This window comes from Parathielavia appendiculata (assembly GCF_033297405.1).
Source record: "Parathielavia appendiculata strain CBS 731.68 unplaced genomic scaffold N657scaffold_1, whole genome shotgun sequence".
Taxonomy (NCBI): Eukaryota; Fungi; Ascomycota; class Sordariomycetes; order Sordariales; family Chaetomiaceae; genus Parathielavia; species Parathielavia appendiculata.
The window spans coordinates 3,914,448-3,932,002 of NW_026944220.1; the positions used below are offsets into that span (position 1 = coordinate 3,914,448).

At 55.7% G+C, this 17,555-nt stretch overlaps 7 protein-coding genes across 7 annotated transcripts; 3 read left to right on the plus strand and 4 right to left on the minus strand.

Annotated features, from left to right (window-relative positions):
* Window positions 1–3,963: 3,963 nt before the first annotated feature.
* Window positions 3,964–4,269, plus strand: N657DRAFT_677047 (uncharacterized protein; the record flags this gene model as incomplete). The annotated part of the gene is made up of 1 exon (XM_062795948.1): window positions 3,964–4,269. The coding sequence occupies one exon, from the start codon at window positions 3,964–3,966 to the stop codon at window positions 4,267–4,269; it is 306 nt and encodes a 101-aa protein (XP_062653196.1).
* A 1,126-nt stretch (window positions 4,270–5,395) lies between these two features.
* Window positions 5,396–6,953, minus strand: N657DRAFT_686753 (uncharacterized protein). Its single transcript, XM_062796851.1, has one exon. It carries the CDS (start codon window positions 6,801–6,803, stop codon window positions 5,829–5,831), a length of 975 nt encoding a protein of 324 aa, XP_062653197.1. The 5' UTR covers window positions 6,804–6,953; the 3' UTR covers window positions 5,396–5,828.
* Window positions 6,954–7,263: 310 nt separating this feature from the next.
* On the minus strand, window positions 7,264–9,853 carry N657DRAFT_640053 (heat shock protein 70). Its single transcript, XM_062791894.1, has 6 exons — window positions 9,781–9,853; window positions 9,509–9,686; window positions 9,280–9,445; window positions 8,843–9,221; window positions 7,973–8,782; window positions 7,264–7,917 (listed from the first exon to the last, which is right to left on the minus strand). The coding sequence occupies exons 1-6, from the start codon at window positions 9,821–9,823 to the stop codon at window positions 7,649–7,651; spliced, it is 1,845 nt and encodes a 614-aa protein (XP_062653198.1). The 5' UTR covers window positions 9,824–9,853; the 3' UTR covers window positions 7,264–7,648.
* A 342-nt stretch (window positions 9,854–10,195) lies between these two features.
* Window positions 10,196–11,756, plus strand: N657DRAFT_640054 (eukaryotic translation initiation factor 4E). Its single transcript, XM_062791895.1, has 3 exons — window positions 10,196–10,690; window positions 10,754–10,825; window positions 10,884–11,756. Exons 1-3 carry the CDS (start codon window positions 10,496–10,498, stop codon window positions 11,370–11,372), a joined length of 756 nt encoding a protein of 251 aa, XP_062653199.1. The 5' UTR covers window positions 10,196–10,495; the 3' UTR covers window positions 11,373–11,756.
* On the minus strand, window positions 11,708–14,135 carry N657DRAFT_640055 (acetyl-CoA synthetase-like protein). The gene is made up of 3 exons (XM_062791896.1): window positions 13,552–14,135; window positions 13,191–13,486; window positions 11,708–13,134 (listed from the first exon to the last, which is right to left on the minus strand). Exons 1-3 carry the CDS (start codon window positions 13,772–13,774, stop codon window positions 11,914–11,916), a joined length of 1,740 nt encoding a protein of 579 aa, XP_062653200.1. The 5' UTR covers window positions 13,775–14,135; the 3' UTR covers window positions 11,708–11,913.
* A 276-nt stretch (window positions 14,136–14,411) lies between these two features.
* Window positions 14,412–14,816, plus strand: N657DRAFT_677052 (bola-like protein; the record flags this gene model as incomplete). The annotated part of the gene is made up of 2 exons (XM_062795949.1): window positions 14,412–14,453; window positions 14,532–14,816. 2 exons carry the CDS (start codon window positions 14,412–14,414, stop codon window positions 14,814–14,816), a joined length of 327 nt encoding a protein of 108 aa, XP_062653201.1.
* A 53-nt stretch (window positions 14,817–14,869) lies between these two features.
* Window positions 14,870–17,409, minus strand: N657DRAFT_640056 (uncharacterized protein). The gene has a single exon (XM_062791897.1). The coding sequence runs from the start codon at window positions 17,211–17,213 to the stop codon at window positions 15,099–15,101; it is 2,115 nt and encodes a 704-aa protein (XP_062653202.1). The 5' UTR covers window positions 17,214–17,409; the 3' UTR covers window positions 14,870–15,098.
* Between the last annotated feature and the right edge of the window lie 146 nt (window positions 17,410–17,555).

Consider the following 17,555-nt stretch of genomic DNA (forward strand, 5'->3'; position numbering starts at 1 on the left):
TGTCGTGAAGCTCTTCGAATAAAGAAGCTGCAACCTGATTGGGCCTTCTGAATTGGGCCTGCGCAGTTCGGGCAATCGTGCTGCAAGTGAGACCCACTTGACGCATGGCAGCAGCAAGTCCCCGATCGAGAAAATCGCTCCTGTCAGGTCCAGTCCTTGCTGGCTGAGCGCAAAGTCTCCCCCAGTGAAATCACATAGTCCCAACCTCGATGTACTGTGTATATGTTCTTTGGCCGAGAAACTGAGTTCTTCTTCGATTCTTTGAGGTACCTTACCTCCCCTGAGCTCCTCAAGGAGCGTCCTGTTGTCGCAGGCTTGGCGACGCCGCAGCACCAGTCCGCCTCGTGCGGCCGATTCTGCGACCAACTCTGTCCATCCTTGCGTGGAGTGTGCATACATACGTCTTACTAGGCCGGCTTTCCTGGCCGATGCAATCGGCACAGCCCTGCCCTCCCATTCTGGCCTGCGGGTCGGCCGGATCCGGCGCCGGGGCTCAACCACAACTCAACATCAAACGGACCCCACGGCCTCGGTCAGCCACTACGCTCATCTCTCCCCTTGTTCGCCACCTATCTGTCTTCTCCCGTCTTCTCGAAGCTGTGGTTGTCGATCGGAGCACTGCGCCCTTGTTTGATCCGAAACCTGTCTGTTCGGGAGGCCCGCCCATCAGCGTGATAGAGTGAGCACTCTGACGTGTAAGTTCTCCTGACCCTCAACTCCCGGTTCCCACACCGAACTTTCTGATAATAACACACAGATTGAACAGATGCTTCTTGGCAGACCCGGAAACGGAGCTCGACCCTTCCACCCTTGCAGGCACTCATAGCTAAGGGCCACGCTTCCCGTGATGGCACGATGGTTTCTAGCAACATTATCAAAATGGAATTCCAACCCCTTCACTCACCCTTGCCGATGCATATTGCGCGAAGCGCCGTTTGCTTGGAACTCTCTGGGTGTGATGTATGCTCCAAGGTTTCTCGGGCCTTTCGGCGAAAAATTAGTTCGGCGGCTACAGGCGACCCAACAGCCCACTGCGCGTGCAATTCCTTGAAGACATCTCGGGTGTGAGTTGGCTATTGCCGTTAGCGATGCCCTGTGGCTGCGCTTGTGCCGTCGGTTCTGCATCGACGCGGTTGTTAGCGAAGACATGGGCAGCGCTTGCTCGTAACTCTGCCAATGCCGTATACGACACGCACGACCCACCGAAGCAACGCTTCGGAACGATCGAAAGCAACACCGACATGGTTCTCAGAGAGTTGGAAACGCGTCGTCCGTACAGATGTGCCATCGGTTGTCGGGACGATTCTGTGACGGTGGCGTCAGTTGCGCGTGCCTACCAATCAGGGCAGAATTTAAGCGCCTGGTTGCGTTAAGTCGGTAAGGGTGCCTGATTATCACGCAACGACCATGCGCTAAATTGTTGTGCATGCGACGAGTCGAAAAGAAGACGGACAGTTTGCTTGCACTATCGAACGCTACACCCAGATGAGACTGCTCTTTGCTATGACCGGTCAACAGGTCCCCGTACGGTCCGAGGAACGATTTAGGCCGTTGACTTTGAGCAGCCAGCAACTGGTCTGTTCTCGGAAGAGCAACCTCTAGCAGCATAGTGGTGCTATGGGGACCTACGTTTTCGCTCCTTGTGTTCCAGATCCTTCTTGGTGGTAAGACTTTACTTCACCTTGCAGGCAACGTCCAATGAGCCCAACCACATCTGGCAGTCCAACTTGCGAGCAACCTCCCCAAACCGTGCGTGCGTACGCAGAAGCTTTGGTCCGGTTGGCGGACGGCTTTCCCGGTCAAGTCCGTTGCCGTCATGCGGCTCCTGATAACAACCAGCTCGACGGGGTTACCTCTGTACTCTCCCATTTACGCCCAGCATATGCCGTCGATATCACCAACAGCTGGGTCGGCAGATGGTGAGGCGGAACTCAATTGCAGTACTGCTGGAATAAGTTCCCAGCATGAAGTGCCAGGTTCCCTGCCATGGTCAGGCCAGAGCTCACAGAGAGCTGAACTCGACGTCATTGCCAATCAGTCCGAGAAGTTACGTATTCCCAAGGTTCCTCGACAGAGAGCGATACAAAGCAGGCAACGGATCCATTACGCTCATACCACACGCCGCGTCTGAGTACCCATACAATCGTGCAGAGTGACAGACACCGCTGCCGGCACTGTGTTTGGTTCCCTATGGATATGGACTCACGGCGGCCGCTCAAATGGTGCGCAACGTCCGAGTCGCTAGGATAGCCCGACAGACCATTCGACAGAACCCCGAAAGGGTGGCTGCGCACTCCCATCCTGTTGACTCTCACTCATCAGCACCCTGCTCTTCGTGGGCCCTTGCTGGCCGTGAGCACTTTTCCTTACTAACTCTAATCAGCAGGCACTCATGGCGTGTACCAAAGCGAAGAGCACCGTCATTCAGAGACTTATCGATCACTTTCGACCAATTCAAATTCCGCTGTCGCGCATAAGTGCCTCTTCCGGCACCCTGAGTATTGGGTATCCCACTGTTCCTCAACCACGAGTGTGGGCACAGAGGAGCCATCGACATCTCGAAGTCTCAGACGAGGTTCCGGTACCCCTCGGAGTATTGCTTGAAATATGGCAAAGTCTATTGGTGATTGCAGAGAAGCTTGGTTGACAACCATTACACTAGGAAAATGAAGCCATCTGGGAAGAAGGTAGAGAGCGTTTCCCTATGTTACTTGTCGGACACCACAGCTTGAGGTTCCTTGAGATAGTGGATATGGCGGTTTCGTGTCAGCCTTGTCCAGCGAGACATCTGGACACTGGACACTGGACAGGGAATATGTCAGGTCTTCACAATATCCAAGCTGCTTTGGCCCGGTGGCGGCGAACAGCCGACCGACAAGATGGCAGAACATGACTCCCGTCCGGTCATTGAGAGTTTATTTGGCTGTTCATCAGTCCAGAAATCCAGGTCAATGCCCCCTGCTTCCCCGTAAGTGTGTCGTTGGATGTCGTTGGAGGTCAGGGGATGGCATGGCCCGGCTAGCTTCGGATCCATCCCATCTTGATTTCATGTACTTACTCTTTTACTAACCTACAACAAAAGAAGAAAGTTGGCTAAAGATCAGTTGTTGCCCTGCTGCGCGGGGCGCATTTGCAGTCTGACGGGGTTTTAGGCCGGGGCATTTGGGGACTTCCCCGCGTCCCCGCAGCCTTCCCGGCGTCGGGTTGCAGCTTCGACCGCTCCGAAATTTCTTCGCAAGCCCTGCCGGGAACCCAATCATTCGCGCCCGAGGCCCGACGTCATGGAAACTGTTCGGAAACGGGGACTAGGCACACGACAGAGCCGCCTGTACTCCACTTGCTCGCTTGTGTCAAAGTCTATCTCATCCATCATTTCTCACTGAGATGAGCACTGGCGTCATGTTTCCCATCCAACTTTGCTCAATGCATGTTGCAGCAAGAGCGGGTATCCGAGGCTCTGCCATGCTCTGCCCCGGTTCTCAGTTCAGACCAATTGCCATCCCACGTGCGGCCGTCCCTCGCCGAGAAATGCCTTGGTCACCCCTCTCCACCATCGAGCCCAATCATGAAAGACAGGCCTGCCGGGGGTTTCTCATCATCTGCGCCGTGTGAAACAGGTACGTGCCGGCCCGGTAGAATTACGACAGTCCTCATGTGAGCACACGTCGTGGAGGACAATGGAAGGAAAGGAACCAGCAGGGGCAGAGGATCGCCCCCGGAGTTAACGGTGCCCGTCCATGTATAAAACCCACCCTCTCACCCGCTCTCCGACGGTTTCTCATCTTTTCCTTCTGCTTCTGCTTTTGCTATCTCTTGCTTACCAAACCACTCTCCCGCCATTGCCAACCCGAGCCCTCGACAAACAAGACAAACCACAAGCCAATTTGCCCCAACCGCCATACAAGAAGCACTGCGAAGGTTCCAGTCACCAAGCAACCACCGTGTATTTATCGATTCAAAACAATGCCGACTCCCTCTACCCAGTTCAACCCAAGGACCGGTCTGCGCCGGCCCTCGACCTTTATGTCACTGGCGCCCATCACATCCGACTCGTATCCTCGCACGCAACGGGCCAAGCAGCCTCTAACTGCCGAGGCACTCGCACAAGTCGCGACGCAAGACGGTGCGAGCGCTGACGCAACGAAGCGCCGCACCTCGAGCTTGAGCAGCGATGCGTCCAAATTCCGCTTCCTCAAGCTCGGACCGGTCCACTGGGGCGAGCACCAGGACGACGACAAGGGTGACTTCCGCGAGGTTGCCGTCGAGTAAGCAGTCGGGCTGCTAGAACTCTGCGACTGCACCTCGCCTTTCACTTTTATCCTCATTCGAATGTTTTACTACTCGATTATCATGCCGCCAATGAGCTCGAGGAGAAGGACCTTTCCCGGTTTCTTTCGCTACCTGGATCCCCCCAGGATTGTTTCATGACATTGAGATCACCGCCGAGCGGGGTCAGCCAGCCGCCCGCCCTCAAATGATTCACGTTTTATTTTCCTAACCCACTTCGTCTTCTTGTGTCTTGGTCGAGATTGCTGAGGGTCAGGTGGGGGTTCATGCCGCACCACGGGCAAGGGACGACCGGTCTTAGCCTGTTTCTGTTAACGTTATGTACGAGACTGCTCCTGAACAAGGGTGGGGGAAGTGGATAGATTTCGACTTCGAGCCGGTGCAGACCAGAATGGAAAGAACTTTGTGGACAGAAAATACGTCGCCTGCAGAGTGTGGCATAATGGTGGTTACCAGTCCAGATGATGCGCTGTGTTGAAGTAACTCGCAATCCCTCTGTTCTCACTGGTCTGCGTAAGTACAATGAGGCAGTCCTTTCAGCCAACGCACCAATACGCTCGGGGGAGGCGGCTGCATGTCGTCTGGAGGGGAAAGGCTTATGCATGACAGCTTGTTAGCAGAGTGGGAAGAATGGCGCGTGAACGAGAGGAGGTGGGTAAGATGCGATCATCATCTGTCCTTCCGCTCGAGACAAGACCCTTCATCAGGAAGGAAGATCAGGGAGGTTTCTGTCCTTTCGCCAAAGCCAAGACGCCACGGAGCTGGCTGCCCCGATTATGTGGCCATGGCGTATGTGAGACTAAACAACCGTCGTTCTTGGTGGGATGAAAGGCGTTTACGTGCAGGCCAAGGCGGCAGGCAGCAGACGCCAAACATCGCACAAGAAGAGGACATGTGGGGTTGAGGAACAGGGAAGCGAATCGAATGAGAAAACGGAAGGGAAAAAAGAGAGAAAACTTCAGAGTTCAGACCCCGCCAAAAAACGTATCAAATAGGTCCAAAGAATCGGCTAAGCCAGTCGGTGTACGAAGTATCTCGGGCTGTGTCGAGGAGTCACAATACTGTGAACTAAAGAAACAGTTGAATATCTTTGCACAGAGCCGAGTAAGGTAGCCATTAGTACGTGAGCTATGAGGTTGCGCAACCTTGTCCTGAGACTAGCTTTAACTCCGCCTTCTTGGCAAAAAATCTCCAGGGCTGCCAACACCCTGTCCAAGTAAGCAAACGCCGGGACTCAGCGGTTCCTTGAGTTTCTACCTTAATGCTCAGTATATCACCGTGGACTTCTGGTCATACTTGGCCTTAAGCCGCACATCATGACACACATAGTTGTCGGACTCACCATGCCTCAGTGACAGGCCCAGTCTAAGGTCCTCAGATCTCAGGCCGGACACCAAATCTGTCCCCTACCCCGGATGGCTCGGTAGATCTTGATCACCAAGCATGGTCCCGTCTTGGCGCAAAGCTCGGCAACGCCGCCAGCCAATTGGTCATTACCCTTCTCCGTGTTCTAATCGTAGAAAGCTTGGTGGAGCCGTTCGTCAGCTCACACCAACTTTCTTGATCCTGAACTCGGCCGCATCGCCAGCGCAGACATCCACAAGCCTGTGAATATCCACCTGCATAAACCCATCTTCATGCCTCCTGTCCTGCCCAGCCAAATGCCTAGATATTGCTTGGCAAGCAATATCCCCCTGTTGCGAAACACCACCTGGATGAAGCCGACACCAAAAGCGAGCATGGGCCGCGCGGTGAACCCTCAGCTCAGCCCTCTCCATGTCCGGATCCGTCAGCAACTTCAACACCGCCCTCAGCGCAGGGTTCTCCGCGTAATCCACCCGCAACCGCGTCCCCCCGCCAAGCGCGGCCTTAAACCCCGCTGTTGCGCAAGGGACTTCCATCACATCAACCCTCACTCTCCTCAACGCCCCATTCAGCACCATGTCCCCCAGCGCAGGAGCCAGCACGTCCAGCACGAGCGCGCCAAACCGCTTCACGTAGAGGATGGCGCTACGGATCCGCCGCCGGGCATAGGTTGTGTCGGGGTGCGTAAGCAGCCTCGTCAGCGCGCCGATTCCTGTCCCGGCGGTTCCGGTGCTAGGTAGGCCGGATGAGTAGTTCAACACCCTACTCCGCTGCTTCCGCCCCCACGCAGACGAAGTGACGCCCAGGTGGAAGTCGTTGCGCCCGTAGTAGAGATCCCCAGCTTCGCGGTACAGGATGGGGGAGGCGAGGAACAAGTTGACGGGCGGGCTGGCGCACTCGCCCTCTTCGTCGTCTTCTTCGGCATCCTCCTCTTGTTTGTGAAACAATTGGCTTGAAGTACCAGTTTGATGAGTGTTCTGATGCGCGCCAGCGGTGGACGTGTTGCGAGTAGGGGCAGGCATGAGCACAGTCTTGCCCCCTTCGCCACCGCCGACGTTGATGCCGGTTGGGAAGAGGCAAATGTGCGAGAGTATCTGCTCACGGAGCTCGGGAGGCAGGTCAAAAAAGAAGTCAAAACTCTGGACGGCCATATTCGATTCGGTCGTTTCAAATGAATCCTGTGACTTTGAAGTTGGCCTGTTTTGGTTGGGATGTTGACAATGGAGGGAGTGGCCCGTAAAAAGTGGGGGTGTCCTAGGAGCTTTTGGCTCGGATGTTGACGAGTGTTGAGTTCAGGAGTCTTGGGGGACCTTTCAAAAGTCGAAGAACTTTCTTCTGTTTCTCACTTTGCGTCTTTCAAGAGAGAAGGTAATGACTCCTGCTCGTCTTTGCTTTTCTTTGTCTCCATGTTTTATCAGTTCTTCCCTCTTTATCCTCTTTTTCTTCTTCTTCCTCATCCTCTTGTAGAGGTCCTATTCATTTTCTTCCTGAATCTCTTTCACTTCTTCCTCTTTCTTTTGTAGGTTCAAATGCACTCTGGGTTGGCGAGAGTTCAATAGCCGGGCTCTTCATGTCTGGTGCCAGCGTTGGCAAATGCGACTCTGAACCCGAACAGACAATATGTTTGCAACAAACTAACCCGTCGTAACCGTGCTATATTGTCCCCTCTACCTTGATCTACATGCAGTACGCAACAGGGAATGCGAATCATGAGCATCAGAAAGACAAGTCCCATTCGTCAATTTTTGTGTAGATGGTACCGATTACTTGCCCAAGTTGCCCCACAGCGAAAAGCGGCTTAAAGAGCAAGATCCCTCTAACTTTTGCGTGCCCCGTGTCATGAATCAAGATGTAAGACGCCTCCCATTATACCGCGGCCCTGCCGTTTTTGCCCGTAACTTCGCGTGGCCCCGGACCGTGGCTTCATAATCCGATCCGATGCGTCCCGTATCTATCTGGGGAAGGCCATTCATGCATCCATCCAGCATCAAATCATTTACCGCGACGACATGGCCTTGGTGACCAGCCTCTTGAGGGCAAGCTCCTTCTTCTTGAGGTCTTCGGCAGAAGAGTCCTCGATCTCGAGCTGGCCCATGGCATCGCTGAGCGATTGTTCAATCTTCTCCTTCTGGCCACGCTTGAGCTTGAGCGAGAGGGTCGGGTCCGAGATGATCTCCTCAACGCGAGAAATGTAAGACTCGAGCTGCTGCTTAGCCTCGAACCGTTTGCTGAAAGCCTCGTCCTTGCTCTTGAACTTCTCGGCATCTGCTTCTGTCAGTCACTATGTCCTCAAGTCACCCGCTGTCATGGATTAACGTACCGCTAATCATGTTCTCGATCTCAGACGAGGACAGCTTGCCAACAGAGTTGGAGATGGTGATGTTGGCGCTACGACCGGAGGTCTTCTCAGTGGCGGTAACCTTCAGGATACCGTTGACGTCGACCTCAAAGACAACCTCGAGGACGGGCTCGCCAGCCTTCATGGGCGGAATGGGCGCAAGGGTGAATTCACCCAGAGAGGTGTTGTCCTCGCAGTTGACACGCTCACCCTGGTAGACGGGGAACTGAACGGTCTGCTGGTTGTCGGCAACAGTGGTGAATGTCCTCTTCTTGATGGTAGGGACGGTCTGACCACGGGGGACAACGGGGGCAAAGATGTTGCCCTCCATGGCGACACCAAGGGAGAGGGGAACGACGTCGAGGAGGAGGAGATCCGAGGTATCGGCAGAGGTGGCCTTGCCCGAAAGAATACCGGCCTGGACGGCGGCACCGTAGGCAACAGCCTCATCGGGGTTGATGCTCTTCTCGAGCTTCTTGCCATCGAAGAACTCGCTGAGTAGCTTCTGGATGCGGGGAATACGGGTAGAACCACCAACAAGGACGATCTCGTCAACCGCGCTCTTCTCGATGTTGGCATCCTTGAGCACCTGGGCAACGGGCTCGAGGGTGCCGGCGAAGGCCTTGGCGTTCAGATCCTCGAAACGGGCACGAGTGATCTGCATGTTGAAGTCCTCGCCATCGAAGAGAGAGTCGATTTCAATGGTAGTCTGAGCACCGCTGGACAGAGTCCGCTTGGCACGCTCGCAAGCGGTCCGAAGCCTCCGGAGGGCGCGGGCGTCGCCAGAAACATCTAGGTGAGCATTAGTAATGAATCCGAAGCCGCCGAAAACTCGTTATGTTGATGTCTAACCTTTCTTGGTCTTTCTTGTGAACTCCTTCTTGCAGTAGTCAAGAAGGTTAGTGTCAAAGTCCTGGCCACCAAGGTGGGTGTCACCAGCAGTAGCCTTGACGGTGAAGACACCGCCCTGGATGTTCAGAAGCGACACATCGAAGGTACCACCACCAAGATCGTAGATCAAGACGTTACGCTCCTTGCTAGACTTGCCAGAGCCAAGACCATAGGCAATAGCGGCAGCAGTCGGCTCGTTAATGATACGGAGGACGTTCATGCCGGAGATGGCACCGGCGTCCTTGGTAGCCTGACGCTGGTTGTCGTTGAAGTAGGCCGGGACAGTGATCACGGCCTTCTCAACCTTCTTGCCAAGCTTGACCTCGGCAATCTCCTTCATCTGTTTAACACGGTGTGAGCGTCTAGCGAGAAGTCGGGACTTTAGCACAGCCACTAACCTTGGTGAGAACCATGGCGGAGATCTCCTGAGGAGAGAAGGTGTGGGTCTTGCCCAGGTACTGGACCTCAACCTTGGGGTTGCCGTTGTCGTCGACGACCTTGAACGGCCACGACTCCATGTCCTTCTTGACGGTGGGGTCATCGAAGCGGCGGCCGATCAGACGCCTGGAAGGCATAATTGTCAGTGGACAGTCGCGCCCAGCGCTTGGTATAAAATGGGAGGCTTACTTGACATCGAAGACGGTGTTGGCGGGGTTCATGGCGGCCTGGTTCTTGGCCGCCTCACCAATCAGGCGCTCGTCCTCAGTGAAGGAGACGAACGAGGGCGTGGTGAAGCTACCCTGCTCGTTGGCGATGATCTCGACATTGGTGCCTTCATACGTCGCAACGCAAGAGTAGGTGGTGCCTGAGTATCGCACCGTCAGTCAGCGATTTGTCCCAATTGTAACGCGGTGGAGCGGCAAGAGTAAGTCCACAGCAACGACGAGGGGGGCAATTACCGAGATCGATGCCAATGGCACCATCATAGACTTCGTCCGCCATTTTGCAGATTGGTGTTGCTGAGGAGTCCTGGAGGTTGGGCTGAATCTGGCGCGCGAGGAAGGGAGAGACCGATTAGGCGTGGGGCAGGGTCTTATATTTCGAAATTTTCGGTGAACTAACTTTTTCTTCTCGGCAAGCCGCCTCCTTCCCCACCAACCTCCTACATCCGGCTAATCTAGGCATCAAAATCCCTTATCAAAAATGCCACGTGACTGGGCACGTGAAGCATAGGCGCCAAGAGACGCTGGCGCGCAGACCCGCTGACGTTTAAACTGGGGCTTGTTGGTTGCTGGCTGAGACGTTGTCGCTGAATGTGTGCGACTGACAGTTTTCGTCTCGACCAGAGTTTGCGACAAGAAGCATCACCCAACCCACCCCAGCCTTACTTGGACGCGACACTGCCTGGAGCAAGGTCGCTCTTTCCATTCACAAACAGCGCGAGTTCTAGCAGTTTCACGTGCGCCCATTCGAGCCTTCCATCCTCGAGCCTGCGTATCGGGTCGCATTTTCTCTGCATCCATCAATCCTCTCGACTTTTCACGAACCCCGCGAAAACACCCTCCCGCCGCCCTGTGGACTCAACCTTCCCAACCAGACCTCAGGTACACCTAATTCGAACCTGCGCTGCTTACACTGGAAAAATCCCATTCCTTCACGTTTGAATTTCTCGACATGTCGGAGCAAGTCGATCTCACCACCATCCCCATCTCCCCCGATGGCGGGAACAACCCGAATGGAGCCACGAACGAGGCCGCCGAGGATAACAGCAAGACCATCACCGTCTTTCACGACAAGGACAACTTCAACGTGAAGCACCCGCTCTCAAATCGATGGACGCTTTGGTTCACTAAGCCTGCTAGTGGAAAGGTTCGCTCCTGGGTCCCGTGCCCTACCATACATCCGTGATCCTGACTAACTGTACACACACAGGGTGACAACTGGAACGATCTGCTGAAGGAGGTCATCACCTTTGAGTCGGTTGAGGAATTTTGGGGCGTCTACGTAAGACAATAACCAGTCTCTAACCCTTGTCTCTGATATTGGCTAACCCAGATATCAGAACAACATCGCCCCTGTCTCAGAACTCGCCCTCAAGTCAGATTACCACCTGTTCAAGGAAGGTGTCAGGCCAGAGTGGGAAGACCCTCAGAACAAGCATGGCGGCAAGTGGTCGTATCAGTTCAAGGAGAAGCGGAACATCAACATTGATGAACTCTGGCTGCACACGATGCTTGCTGCCATCGGCGAGACGCTAGAGGATGAGGAGGACGGGGAGGTGATGGGCGTCGTCGTCAACGTCCGCAAGGCCTTCTACCGCATCGGTGTCTGGACACGCACCACGGGCCGGCACATCCCCGGCCGTGGAGATGGGGACATCGCTGGCGGGAAGGGCCGGTCTGCTGAGAAGGGCAAGGAGATTTTGATGAACATTGGTCGCCGGTTCAAGAACGTTCTCAAGTTGCCGCCCAACGAGATGCTTGAGTTCTCGGGCCACACCGACAGCGCCCATAGCGGTAGCACCCGCGCAAAGGCGAAGATGGTGGTCTAAGCGTTTTTCAGACTCCGTCTCTCCAGCAATCGACCTCTGCAGGTCAGCTTTCCCAAGTTGGGGACCCTGGCAACGCACCCAGTCTTTGTCTCAATGGCATAAGGGGGGTTATGGCACCACCAGGCTTGCTCCAATACGGTAGTCATCAGACAGACATGTCGTGGCAAAACTCGCCCTAACCTCGATCATCCGAGGCATCACAGGCTGGGCTAGGAGTTTTCCAGGTTGCGCATGCTTAATGACGGTCGATTATTCGCATCTTAGGAATGACAATTCAACTGCGATGAGCAAAACATATTCTGTAGCCACCCTTCAATGCAAGCAAGGTAGATAGCCTTGACAACAGAAACCTTTTCCCGCTTTGGTCTGACTTGACAAAGGTAATCCGCCCCTGTCTATGTCTAATAGGGCGATGCCGCCTATCGTACGGAGTATACATTATACTTGATCATTGATGTTCTTTAACCATGAGTCCGCCCTCTAGGCACCCAATGCCCAGGTCTGCCCAAGAAGAGCCTGGTTCGCCACACGCCCCAGAATTTCACAGCTCGTCCCCGCTGAACTCGTCCTGGAAGATGTCCTTGACCAACATCTTCTTGTTGATCTTGCCCATGGCGTTCCTCGGGATATGGTCCACCACCTTGAGCACCTGCGGGATCTTGTAGCTCGCCAACCTCCCCTTTAGCGCACGCCGCATCTCCAGCGGCGACCATTTCCCCTCGGGCACGTTGTCCCGGTCGACCATGACCACGGCGCCCACCTTCTGGCCCCACTTCCCGCTCGGCACAGCCACCACCGCCACCTCGGCGACCTGCGGCAGCGCAAGCATCTCCCGCTCCACCTCCAGCGCAGACACCTTCTCCCCGCCGCTCTTGATGATGTCCGCGCTGCGCCGGCCCAGGATGAAGTACATCTCGCCCCTGGCCCAGTCCTTTTGACTGGGGAGGTTGCTCTTCCCGGCCCCCTCCACGGCCCGCCGCACCGACACGTCGCCCGTCTTGAACCACTGGCCCCGACCATCCTTGGAATCCACAAACTCCCTGGCCGTCGCCTCCGGATTCCGCCAGTACTGGGCAAAGATGGTCGGACCCCGCAGCTGGATCTCGCCGACCCTCTCACGCCCGTCCGCGTCCCGCTCTTGGCCGCGCTCAATGACCTGGTGCGTGTCGACATCGACGAGCCGCGCCTCGACGCCGGGCAGCGGCCAACCCACGGACCCGTCGACGCGGTCGGCCACGTCGAGCCCGCAGCTCAGCGCCATGCCCACTTCGGTCATACCGAAGCGCTCCAGCAGGACGTTGCCGCCGCTCAGGTCGGACCAGGCGCGCTTGATGGGCGTCGGCAGGGCGGCCGAGCCAGAGATGGCCAGGCGTAGGTGGGAGGGAGAGATGGCGGTGCGGGTCGCGCTCTGCATGTCTGGCGGGAGCGCCCTGTGGGCGGTCAGCAGGCGGGAGTAGATGGTTGGGACGGCGGTGAGAAAGGTGATTTTGCTGTGGTGGTGGTAGTAGGGTTCCGAGGTGGGCGTCTGGTCTGAAGTGAGGAACGGGGCGGCGAGGCGTCGCCAGACGGCGTCGGCATTGAAGGGGAAGAGAAATTCAATGGTGCTGCCTGAAAAGAGCGGAGTGAAGATGGCGTTGATGGTGCCGTGGATGTGGTGAAGCGGGAGGATGTGGAGGAGGTGGTCCGATGGAGAGTACTCCCAGGCCTGCAGGAGGGACTTGGCCTGTGCTGTCATGACGGATTGGGGGAGCAGCACGCCTTTCTGGGATGGGGTGTTAGCCTCGTTCGGGGACTGCGGTTGAGGATAGGTGCTCTCACTGGTCGATTGGTTGTGCCGGACGTGTAGAGCATCATCCCGGCTGAGTCAGACCCCATCTTTTCCAAAGTGATCTTCTCATGGTGACCACCGCCTTGAAACTTGCTAAGCTGGAGGTAGGCAGGCTCGACATCCAACTCCGTCCTTAGCACTTCTTCCGCCTTCTGGGTGAACTTGGCTGACGACAACAGCACCAATGCCTCGCTGTGGTTCAGAATATACTGCAGTTCTGGAGGGGGGAATGCTGGTGACAGGGGAACCGCAATGGACTTGGCTGCGAGAATAGCCAGCAGGGTCACTTTGGGGCGTAGAGCGTCAGTCTGAGCTTAGGATGGGCAGACTCGGTGGATGTCGTCGGCTTACCCACATAGTCGTAGCTGTTTTCCACCAGGAAGGCTATGCGTTCTCCATCGATGTTGTCCCTCCCAGCAGCCTCATACAGGCGGTTCCGGGTCTTGCACACGTCGCCCAGCAGCTCCCCATAACGGAACCGGCGCCCGCTGTTCGAGTGGATGACAACGGTTGAATCTGGATCATGGCGGGCAATTGCCTCGAAGACGGGCAGTCTAGGTAGTGTTGAAGACATCCTTAGGGTGGTGAACCTGCACAAGGGACGGGAGCGGCGCAGAGCAGCATGTAGCCGGTGACTGCAGCTCCTGCCGAGAGAGATGCCAAACGACATCGGGAAGGGGAGGGGGAGGGAGGGGCCGAAACGTCAGGGCGAAGCACAGAATTGCCGATCGGCTTTTGAGGACGTCACCCTCACTCGCACTGCCGGCGGACGGACGGTCTGGGATGTCGCACAAGAAGGCGCGAGAAGTGGAACATTACAGGGGTCTAAACATCAATGTCAACTTACACAGAACGGCTTTTGATGCCGAGTCCGCATGCGCATCCTACTTCTTTGTCCGATGAGCCACAATCCATGGACGAAATGATGATGCGGGAACCACACCAGTTGGATTTTTGGTTCAAGGTCCGCTCTCTGGTGGGGAGCTCCCGACGCCGTCCCACTGCCCTTGCAGGCGATCACAGGGTTCAGGCCGCTGGGACCTGTCTTATTGGTTCGTTCTCTACCATGCCCCACGCTGTGTCCGGCGATAGATTTCCAGCTGCAGTCGCCGACGACGTTGCACACCAACCAACACGTTCGACGGGAGTTTCGCCCCATGTTTCGCCGCGCCGCGTTGGGTCTCGCGAGAGCCGCCAGGCCATATTCCATCATGGCGTCGGGGACTCCGGTCGAAGATGCTATCAGGCAGAAGGTAGGGAAGCCCACTCGCCTTCTTGCTCTGTCCTCAATGATCTGTCGCCGGCAAGGTCCACTGACCTATATCATTCAGATCACCACCGCCCTCAAACCCACAACCCTTGAAATTTACAACGACTCGCACCTCCATGCGCACCACAAGCCGATGCAGGGCGTCACATCTAGGGAGACACATTTCCGCCTGGTCATCACATCCGAGGCCTTTCAGTCCAAAATGCAGCCAGCACGACACCGGCTCGTCTACTCGTTGCTGAAGGATGAGCTCGCCCAAGAGGGCGGCATCCATGCCCTTCAGCTTCGGACAATGACTCCGGAGGAGGAAGCCAAGCGGCGCACCCAGGAAACCGGGACAGACTGAGGACATGACTATCGACATCTCTTAATGCAGAGGCACAACAAGCTTAGAAAAAAGATACCCCTAGATTGAGGAGGCAGTCACTTTGCCACGATTGGCTCCTAGACATACATTGCTTTCATGTGAAGTTCAGTCTCACTTCAGCTAAAAGTAAAGCGCGCCCCCAGTGCAGTGGCTGTCAAGACCCACGCGCCTCCATCACCCTTGTGCCGTAATCATGGGTATATAAAGAATACTACTCAATATCCTGGTCAAACCAATACAACATGACTTCCTGTGCTCCGTTTAGGATGCGATAGACCCCTGAGGAGCCGAGCTCTGCGTCTTCTTCCACATCAGAAACTTCCTGAACTCTAGGTCCCGCTTCTCTGCATGCTGCGTCGTCAATCTGGGTCGCTTGAACTCGGCGCCGGGCCCCGGTACTGTTGATCTGCTGGAGACCCGAGGGGAAGCAGTTCGCTTGCGAGTTACGTCCGGGATGCTGTCCGGGTTGCTGAGCTGAGATGGGCCAATGCTTGGGAATGCGCTTGCCGCCGGTAGTCGCATCTCAGTCACCTGGATAGCTCGTGTTCGACTGATGTCCGGCAACGAGGAATCAACCTGAGTCAAGAAAGCGCTAGGCCTGCTGGCAGGAGTGTGCAATACACTTGATTCGTCAGTCTTTCCAAGGAACCGAGAAGCCGGCGAAGGAACTGCAAGATCGATGCTGCTTGCTAGCTGGCCAATAGTGCCTCGTTCTTGGTTCATAGCCCGCGGCTCTACAGCTACGGGCCCACGGTCGGTGCGCATCCCAGTCTGACGTGCTAGAGGTTCGGAACTTGTAGATGCAATTGTAACTGGAAAACGCTTCTGGAGTAATACATGGTTGTTGTCCGTCTCGATGGACGGTGATTGGGTCATCTGCTTCCTCTCTGTTGTTGTACCTGGTGTTCGCCGACCAGATCGACCGCGACCGCTCGTCTTCGCTGTTTCGAGGTCCTGTTGTATGGCGCGCAACTCCTCCGGGTACTGTCTGATAACATCCTTGACGTTGTCCTTGTTCAGAACGCCTTTCACATAGAGGGGCCTCGAGACGTTCTCATTATACCAATGGATCGCAGGAAGGGCAGGCTGATCGCGAGCCACGGTCTCGATGTAGGCGAGGTATTCGCCAGAAAAGACCCGAACAAAGTCATCGTAGAGAAATTCTGTGAGAGCCTTGTCCTTCTGAAGCTTCAAGACGCACATTATGCCTCGTAAGAAATCCTTCAGACTGCTCTGATAATCCGGGTAGGCGAGTGTAAAGGCAGTAAAGGGGACTTGTGATGCAGGGCCTTTTGGCGGTAGTCTTTCCAGCGGATTGCTAGACCCCTGGTCGTTAGCTAGCCGTGGTGGGCCTGTAACAGTGTCGGGCTGATTCGCTGCCGGCATTACAGGGGAGGGCTCTGTCAAGTGCCGTGGCGGTACCCCTAATACGGGAGACGATAAACGGACCACACGACCGGAAGAACGAGGCGAGCGGGCCGGCCTAGATTCGTCGAGTGCCAACCTCGGAGCATGACTTTGACCAACAGGACGACCAGGGCTGGAAAAAACAGTAGCGGGGTCCCTCATTCGTCGGCGACGTTTAGGCCCAGGAGCCTGGGCGGGACTGGTTCTCTCAATAAGAGTACATGGGATGATCTGTGCCGAGGGTGGTGTGGGTTGAATGACAGCCACAGGCTTTCGAATAGTCGCCTCCAGGACATCGGTGATGGCTTTTGGGACTTCAATCTCCAGCCCACTCTCGGACGCGACGCTGCTGCTGGGAGGGAAATCCGCTAAGGGCCCCGCCTGGAACACGGCTTTGCCTGCAGGGAGGGCACCCCGCCGCTCCGAAGATGCCCGACTTGGGGAGCTCGCAGCTCCTGTCAGGCAGAGGGCCTGACAGGGTGCACGATGATGCGCCGAGGGGGACGGCGTCCATGGTATAGGAGTTCCGGTCTTCTCATCTTCCTCAGCACTATCTTCTGCGGATGGCGACGTTCTGTTTGATTCATCGTGAACTGTAGTGGTGCGTGCCGGAGAGGCGGGTTGCGAGGACAGCTGTTTCCTTTCGCTCTGGGATGAAGATGGAGATTGTGACGAGAGTTGATCCCTCCCAGTGTGGCTGAGAGACTCTGGCTGCGGTGAGTGTCCTTTTCCATCCCCATCGGAGCATAACTGGGCTCCCCTGATATAATTTGCCTTCGCGTCGTCCAGCACTTTCGGCGGCACATTGGGAAAATCCCCAGTAGACCAGGCATCCGGTCGGTCCAATAATTTTTGCTGGTCTGAGGGCACTTTGACGTATTGGGGATGGATTTCTGTGCGACTAGTGAGTTGGGCTGGAGACCAGGTAGTCCATCGTGCCGGGGGGTAAGAGGTCCCTCTCGCCGTCATGTTGGGAGGACGAGACTCTCGAATGAGTCGCGTGTTGCCGATAGCAGGTCGAGATTAACTCATGGTTACCGTGTCTGCTTTGGTCATTGTCGTCGTGTTGTCATGGGTAGATACACTGACAGAGCGGGCGGAAAGGCACAGACAGTTCGGAGCGAACTCGCATCGGCAAAAGAATAGGAATATTCGATTGAGGTTGGCGCGTTGGAGGGTTTAGACGTGGCAGAGCGGGGCATTACAAAAGCCTAGTTACGCCAAGTCACATGACCTTGTCCTTTCTACCGACCCCTCCAAAAAATCCCCACTTTTCAATGAACAAAAATAACTGAATTTTGCCATGAGCGA

Coding starts and splice junctions, on each gene's coding strand:
- N657DRAFT_686753 (XM_062796851.1), bottom strand. CDS start 6,803: ATGGCCGTCCAGAGTTTTGACTTCTTTTTTGACCTGCCTCCCGAGCTC.
- N657DRAFT_640053 (XM_062791894.1), bottom strand. CDS start 9,823: ATGGCGGACGAAGTCTATGATGGTGCCATTGGCATCGATCTCG. Junction 9,687..9,780: donor TGCCATTGGCATCGATCTCG/GTAATTGCCCCC, acceptor TGCGATACTCAG/GCACCACCTACTCTTGCGTT. Junction 9,446..9,508: donor AACACCGTCTTCGATGTCAA/GTAAGCCTCCCA, acceptor TATGCCTTCCAG/GCGTCTGATCGGCCGCCGCT.
- N657DRAFT_640054 (XM_062791895.1), top strand. CDS start 10,496: ATGTCGGAGCAAGTCGATCTCACCACCATCCCCATCTCCCCCGATGGC. Junction 10,691..10,753: donor CTAAGCCTGCTAGTGGAAAG/GTTCGCTCCTGG, acceptor GTACACACACAG/GGTGACAACTGGAACGATCT. Junction 10,826..10,883: donor AGGAATTTTGGGGCGTCTAC/GTAAGACAATAA, acceptor CCCAGATATCAG/AACAACATCGCCCCTGTCTC.
- N657DRAFT_640055 (XM_062791896.1), bottom strand. CDS start 13,774: ATGTCTTCAACACTACCTAGACTGCCCGTCTTCGAGGCAATTGCCCGC. Junction 13,487..13,551: donor AAACAGCTACGACTATGTGG/GTAAGCCGACGA, acceptor TACGCCCCAAAG/TGACCCTGCTGGCTATTCTC. Junction 13,135..13,190: donor CCGGCACAACCAATCGACCA/GTGAGAGCACCT, acceptor ACCCCATCCCAG/AAAGGCGTGCTGCTCCCCCA.
- N657DRAFT_640056 (XM_062791897.1), bottom strand. CDS start 17,213: ATGACGGCGAGAGGGACCTCTTACCCCCCGGCACGATGGACTACCTGG.